This window comes from Urocitellus parryii, chromosome 7, assembly GCF_045843805.1.
Source record: "Urocitellus parryii isolate mUroPar1 chromosome 7, mUroPar1.hap1, whole genome shotgun sequence".
Classification (NCBI taxonomy): Eukaryota; Metazoa; Chordata; class Mammalia; order Rodentia; family Sciuridae; genus Urocitellus; species Urocitellus parryii.
The window spans coordinates 169,856,392-169,863,515 of record NC_135537.1 but is presented as its reverse complement, the minus strand read 5'-3'; the positions used below and the strand labels follow the sequence as shown (position 1 = coordinate 169,863,515).

Here is a 7,124-nt window from a genome sequence, read left to right as displayed (position 1 = left end):
GAAGTAGTGCGGCCCGCTCACCCCATGAGGCAGTCACGTGACAATATCAGGCTCCGCCTTCTCGCCTCATTTGGTTAAGGGCGTGGGGGCTCTTGCGGAGACGTAAACATCACCAAGTGGGGCGAGTGGGTTGGATTGTGCTGGCCTTTTTATAGCCTGTCTAGGCCTGAAAAAGGACAGAGTAGCTCGCTTGACGTGTGGAAAGGCAAGAAAAAGGTGAAGTTAAGAGACTGCAAGATGAGGCAACCCAATGATAGATGGGCACAGACGTGAAAGGGGCGAAAACCGGGCAACTGTGAGGGAGCGACCGCGGGGGGAGGGGTGAGAACATGGCGGATTCCGGAACGCCAGCGGGCGTTGCGGCCTTTGCGCGGGGGGCGGGGTGATTAGGTCATAGAGCGGCTCCCAGCATTCTTTGCGGTGGAGGAGGCGGTCCAGACTATAAAACCGGCTGCCGGGACTCGGCCGGCACCTCATTCATTTCCACCGGTCTCTGGTCGTTTAGCTCCAATTGTTGTCATCGCGGTTCCTCCGCCGCTGCCGCCCCCTCAAGGCTTCGTCGTAGCCGAGGCCACTAACAGCGACTCGTCGCTCCAGATTCTCTTCATTTCGTTCCCCGCCAACCGCAACCATTGACGCCATGTCGGGTTATTCGAGTGACCGAGACCGCGGCCGGGATCGAGGGTGAGTGTGGGAACTAACCTGTCAGGCCGGGTGGGTGGGGGATGGGAAGGGGATGAGGGGGGCGGCGCGCGGGGGACTCGGCCTTTTTGGCCCATCTAGGGCCTCAATAGAAGGCTTGCGCCATTTTGATTTTCAGGTAAAAGCCGTTAGGAGGGATTTGCCAGTTAATTGTCTTCAAGATGGCTTTTTGCTGGGAGGTGGGCAGGGAGCCCTCGGGGCCTCGGATTTAGCAACTGTGGGGGGGAATCTGGACATTCGTTCTCCGTGGGGAGGAAAGCGCGACGCTTCGAGGCCACGGCGCCGCCGATAGGTGCAGCCTTTCGGGAGGGGTTTTGGGGGCGCCGGGTAATGTGTGGGCGTTGGGGGGGCCGCTTGCGAGGCCATCGGTGCGCGGGAGGGTGTCGGGCGCGGGGGAATCGGTCTCGTGTCCGAGCCGCGAACACAAAATGCCGGCCTTGGACATGGCGGCGGCGCCTTTGTTACCCCGCCCGGCGGAGGAGCTCAAAATGGCAGCGTCGAGAAAATGTGGCGCAGAGAGAAATGCGAGACAAAGGGGGAAGCGCCGCCCCAGCGGGAACGCCGCCCGGCCGGCTCCGCCCGGGCCGGGACTCCTCCCCCGGTAGTCGCCGGCTCCTCCTTCTCTTTTTCCTCGCGTTATATAATTTTGCTACCTTGGTCGGGAGCTCTTCCGCGGGGTTCCCCCACTTCAGTTCGCCTGCGTGATTGTCCCCGAGAATACCCTCCTCGTTTGGCTGCTTTCACTACTAGGGCTGTCCCGTTATCTAACAACACCAAAGCTGCTTTGCTTGAAAACAGCCGTAAAAATAACTTCGTTGTTAAGCTGCTTCCTTCTTGTCTTTCTCCTACGTAATTCTTAAACTCGCGGGAAAGACTAATAGTAGATGCAAGCTGTTGTTTACGCTTGTAATCTGAACCTTCTGCCTTTTGGGCAGCCAGTTTCCCACCTATGAATCCCAGGTTGTTTGGCCCCAGTAGTGTGTACTGGGACCAGGGGAAGTGAGACATGCGACGCCAATTGTGGCTGTCAAGAGAATGACTGTTTCTAAAGAGAAGTGATGGGCCTATCCTTAAGGAAGGACTCAAGTTGTATATCTGCATAAGGATACATTAGCCAATGTCAAGGGATAATAAGTGAATGTGTATTCGAACCTGTGGATTTTGGAAATGTGAATAACTTTTTTCCCTAATTTCAGGTTTGGTGCACCTCGATTTGGAGGGAGTAGGGCAGGGCCCCTATCTGGAAAGAAGTTTGGAAATCCTGGGGAGAAACTAGTTAAAAAGAAGTGGAACCTTGATGAGTTGCCCAAATTTGAGAAGAATTTTTACCAGGAACACCCTGATTTGGCTAGACGCACAGCAGTGAGTAATTTCTTATGGTTTCTAGTAAGTCAGAATTTGATAGGTATCTTGAAAGTAGCTCCAGTTTTGAGAGAGTTAATTCTTTGACTTGGGGAGGAGGTATGACTTGCAAACAGGTGGCTTTGAATTTTCCACATAAAATAGGTGGGGTGTAATAGGACAGGTGGTTTAATGCTATATAGGGTTTTTGTATGTGAATGTAGTTAAAGTTTACTTTGGTCCGTTATAAGGTTTTTTTGTTGGTGATGGTTTAGTTAGAGTCTAACTAACCTGCCCTAATTTGTTTTGTAGCAAGAAGTAGAGACATACAGAAGAAGCAAGGAAATTACAGTTAGAGGTCACAACTGTCCAAAGCCAGTACTGAATTTCTATGAAGCAAACTTCCCTGGTAAGTGCTAGTTCTCAGTTTCCATCCCCTTTCGTGTTCCATCCTTTTTCTTATTAAAATTTTTTTACTGAAATTATTTTATTGATGACAGCAAACGTCATGGACGTGATTGCAAGGCAAAACTTCACAGAACCCACTGCAATTCAAGCTCAGGGATGGCCAGTTGCTCTAAGTGGATTGGATATGGTTGGAGTAGCACAGACTGGATCTGGAAAGACATTGTCTGTAAGTTAGAGTTTAGTTACATTGTAACTTTTGGGTTAACTGGTGGTAAATACCAAGGAAAATAGAGGGAAAGGAAAAATAGCATTCTAATGTGTTCTTTCATGGTCCTTCTTTTCCAATAGTATTTGTTGCCTGCCATCGTCCACATCAATCATCAGCCATTCCTAGAGAGAGGTGATGGGCCTATTGTGAGTATATTTTTTAAATATTTGGCCAGAAGGATATTGTGGAGATGGGTAGGCTGTGTAGCAAACGATTTTCTAATTTGTTGTGCTTTATATGTAGAGATGTTAGTATTTTCGTCCAATTTAGCTTGAGCTACCTTAAGTATTATAAAGCATAAGTAATCTGCCAGTACAAATTTAGCATTTTGAAGCAAGTATCCACCTGGTTCAATTCCTAGTACCCCTCTCCCACCCAGAGAAAAAAACTTCACAGACCTAGTATCCAAGTCTGCTTAAAAAGTTGTTTCTTTTCCTTAGTGCTTGGTGCTGGCACCAACTCGGGAACTGGCCCAGCAGGTGCAGCAAGTAGCTGCTGAATACTGCAGAGCTTGTCGATTGAAGTCTACTTGCATCTATGGTGGTGCTCCCAAGGGACCACAGATCCGTGATTTGGAGAGAGGTATGCAATTTAAAAGATTTTCCTCATCCTTAGCAGTGACATAAGTTCTGGGTATTACAGTTATATTTATCCATTTAATTGAAGGTGTGGAAATCTGTATTGCAACACCTGGAAGACTGATTGACTTTTTAGAATGTGGGAAAACCAATCTGAGAAGAACAACCTACCTTGTCCTTGATGAAGCAGATAGGATGCTTGATATGGGCTTTGAACCCCAAATAAGGAAGATTGTGGATCAGATAAGAGTAAGCACCCTTGTATATGTTGCCTTTCAGACTCAATTCTGCATTTTTTCCAATTTCATCATCTTTACAATTTCATCTCCTCTCCCCCATTTTTCAGCCTGATAGGCAAACCCTAATGTGGAGTGCGACTTGGCCTAAAGAAGTAAGGCAACTTGCTGAAGATTTCCTGAAAGACTATATTCATATAAACATTGGTGCACTAGAACTAAGTGCAAACCATAACATTCTTCAGATTGTGGATGTATGTCATGACGTAGAAAAGGATGAAAAGTTAGTATTTTATTTTTGATTCTTGTAAAAATCTTACGCAGCGAAGGAATCCAAGAAAAAGATACTATGTCCACCTATAACTAAAAAAAAAAAATGGTTTTTGTAAAAAGTGACTTTAACTTGATAATATGAATGTATTTGTTTAAAATTCTGCCAATCCTTAAAAATTTCTTGTATCCTTTAAGATAATTGGCTAATCAAATTTATAATATTCTTATACGAAAAGGAAACTAATGCATCCCATGGATTACTTTAAGGACCAAGAGCAGAATAAGTGGTTTATAGTAGATGTTTCCTTTTTTATTTCAGAACGTAAATGTGTACCTATCACCATTGATCTGCTTTTTAAAATGCATAATTTTTCCTTTATATCCAGACTTATTCGCCTGATGGAAGAGATCATGAGTGAGAAGGAGAATAAAACCATTGTTTTTGTTGAAACCAAAAGAAGATGTGATGAGCTTACTAGAAAAATGAGGAGAGATGGGTAAGTGGGCTTTCTCAGTTGAAATAATTTTAGGAAAATGCAAGTGATGAATCTTAGGTTTCATTTATGGGGATCATATGATAAGAAAAATTATCTTATTTCTGGTGAAATGAAAGAGGTCTGCTACCAGAAATGCTAGAATCTGCCTCAGGTTTTAAATGTTAGTCTGCTAATGTAGCTTTTTAATCTAGGTGGCCTGCCATGGGTATTCATGGTGACAAGAGTCAACAGGAACGTGACTGGGTTCTAAATGGTAAGTATTTATAGAAATTTTCTTATTAATTTGGATTTTTTTGCTCAGATTAATGGTTTTATATATATATATATATGCCTTCCTTTGTAGAATTCAAACACGGAAAAGCTCCTATTCTGATTGCTACAGATGTGGCCTCCAGAGGGCTAGGTTAGTACAAACTCGCATTCATGGCTTGGTTTCCCAGAAGATCTCCATGTAGTTTTTTTAAAGAAAGTTTATTGCTTTCTTTAACCTCTGCATTTTTTCCAAGTTTTTTTCACATAAAGGTGCAGTCTTTGTGGCAAGGCCTAGGCATGACAATCGGAGGACTCGAGGGGGATGGAGGACTAGTGATCGGCTGGCTGCTTCCAGTCGATTAGAGAGGTGAAAAGCTGAAAGTGTGCCAGTAATCTTCAAAGGGCAGAACATACCATCTCTGCCCCATAAACTGTTCTCTCCGGGGGAAAAAAATGGAAGTTATCCTCACAGTTCACTGCCGTGGTATTTCTTCTGTCCCATGCTTTGCATGATTGCCATGGTACAGCATTGTTTCCAAATGTTTACTGTGATCTGTGGGTCTTTGAGTTTCAGTGAGTTTGCTGAAATGTCGAAGAAATATTTCCAAACTTCAATGTTCAATGAAATTTTTGTTCAAGTTTGAAATGGAGAGAGCAGCTTTAAAAGGTACTAAGCCTTTTACAAATTGGTGAGTACTGGCACATGAGACCTAGAGCAGGAGCAACTTCTCACACTTAGTCAGTGGGAAAAGAAAGCAGTGCTTTGAAAGTTCCTCCCTCACCTACACAGTAGTCGTCATGTCGAGACCTGCCAGAGAGAGACACATTCTCAAGTGAATCCTGGCTTCTTGGAAGCGCTTGCCTAGACGAGACACAGTGCATAAAAACAACTTTTGGGGGACAGGTATGTTTTTCTTGCAGCTGCGGTTGTAAGGTCTTGGCAAGACGAGCAGTGTGGCCCGAATTTTGAACTTCTGATGAGTGTGTAATGCAAAGGACCTTGTACGTTTTTGTTCAAAGGTCCTCAAAATGAGCACATGAAGAGGTTGCTGTGAAACTATAAGTGGCCCTACTGCGCAGAAGCATTCAGATGTCACTTGATGATCTGTAAGGGGACTTGCCGATTTGGGAATGTGCTAGGGAGAATACATATTCCTTTCGACAGGTGCTATCACTGGGTGGGCAATGACCTGTACAGATGACATGTGCTTTTTTTTTTTTTCTTTTTCTTTTTTTTTTTTTTTCAACCTCAATGGTATTCCTACAGGGAATGGATAACCATTTTAACTGTATTTTTTGCAGCCCGTACCTTCTTGGGAATACAATTGTCTAACTTTTTATTTTTGGTCTGGCTGTTGTGGTGTGCAAAACTCCGTACATTGCTATTTTGCCACACTGCAACACCTTACAGATGTGGAAGATGTGAAATTTGTCATCAATTATGACTACCCTAACTCCTCAGAGGATTATATTCATCGAATTGGAAGAACTGCTCGCAGTACCAAAACAGGCACAGCATACACTTTCTTTACACCTAATAACATAAAGCAAGTGAGCGACCTTATCTCTGTGCTTCGTGAAGCTAATCAAGCAATTAATCCCAAGTTGCTTCAGTTGGTCGAAGACAGAGGTTCAGGTAAGGCTAAACCTTCAATAAGAAATATGGGTAGTTTTGGGATCACATTGCTATCTACAAATCCACTTAAATGGAACCCGGAGGGTGAGTAAAATTTTGAAATTTCTGTTGTGAAATTGTAAAACCCACTTCAAACCTAGCATGAATAGAGCTACCCAATTCTTTCTGTGTTAGCAATAATTTGTGCCATAGACCTAATTGATCAATTTGCAATTATTTTCTTAACAGGTCGTTCCAGGGGTAGAGGAGGCATGAAGGATGACCGTCGGGACAGATACTCTGCGGGCAAAAGGGGTGGATTTAATACCTTTAGAGACAGGGAAAATTATGACAGAGGTTACTCTAGTCTGCTTAAGAGAGATTTTGGGGCAAAAACTCAGAATGGTGTTTACAGTGCTGCAAATTATACCAATGGGAGCTTTGGAAGTAATTTTGTGTCTGCTGGTATACAGACCAGTTTTAGGACTGGTAATCCAACAGGGACTTACCAGAATGGTTATGATAGCACTCAGCAATATGGAAGTAATGTTCCAAATATGCACAATGGTATGAACCAACAGGCATATGCATATCCTGCTACTGCAGCTGCACCTATGATTGGCTATCCAATGCCAACAGGATATTCTCAATAAGACTTTAGAAGTATATGTAAATGTCTGTTTTTCATAATTGCTCTTTATATTGTGTGTTATCAGACGATAGTTATTTAAGAAACATGGGAAATGCAGAAATGACTGCAGTGCAGCAGTAATTATGGTGCACTTTTTCGCTATTTAAGTTGGATATTTCTCTACATTCCTGAAACAATTTTTAGGTTTTTTTTGTACTAGAAAATGCAGGCAGTGTTTTCACAAAAGTAACTGTACAGTGATTTGAAATACAATAAATGAAGGCGATGCATGGCCTTCCAATAAAAGATATTTGAAGACTGAA

General features: G+C 43.4%; 1 protein-coding gene across 1 annotated transcript; it reads left to right on the top strand.

Moving 5' to 3' along the window:
• The first annotated feature begins 110 nt into the window (after window positions 1–110).
• On the top strand, window positions 111–7,124 carry Ddx5 (DEAD-box helicase 5). Its single transcript, XM_026402299.2, has 14 exons — window positions 111–216; window positions 506–684; window positions 1,899–2,064; window positions 2,356–2,452; window positions 2,544–2,677; window positions 2,800–2,865; window positions 3,160–3,301; window positions 3,386–3,546; window positions 3,644–3,816; window positions 4,193–4,303; window positions 4,495–4,556; window positions 4,647–4,706; window positions 5,967–6,191; window positions 6,420–7,124. Exons 2-14 carry the CDS (start codon window positions 641–643, stop codon window positions 6,821–6,823), a joined length of 1,845 nt encoding a protein of 614 aa, XP_026258084.1. The 5' UTR covers window positions 111–216; window positions 506–640; the 3' UTR covers window positions 6,824–7,124.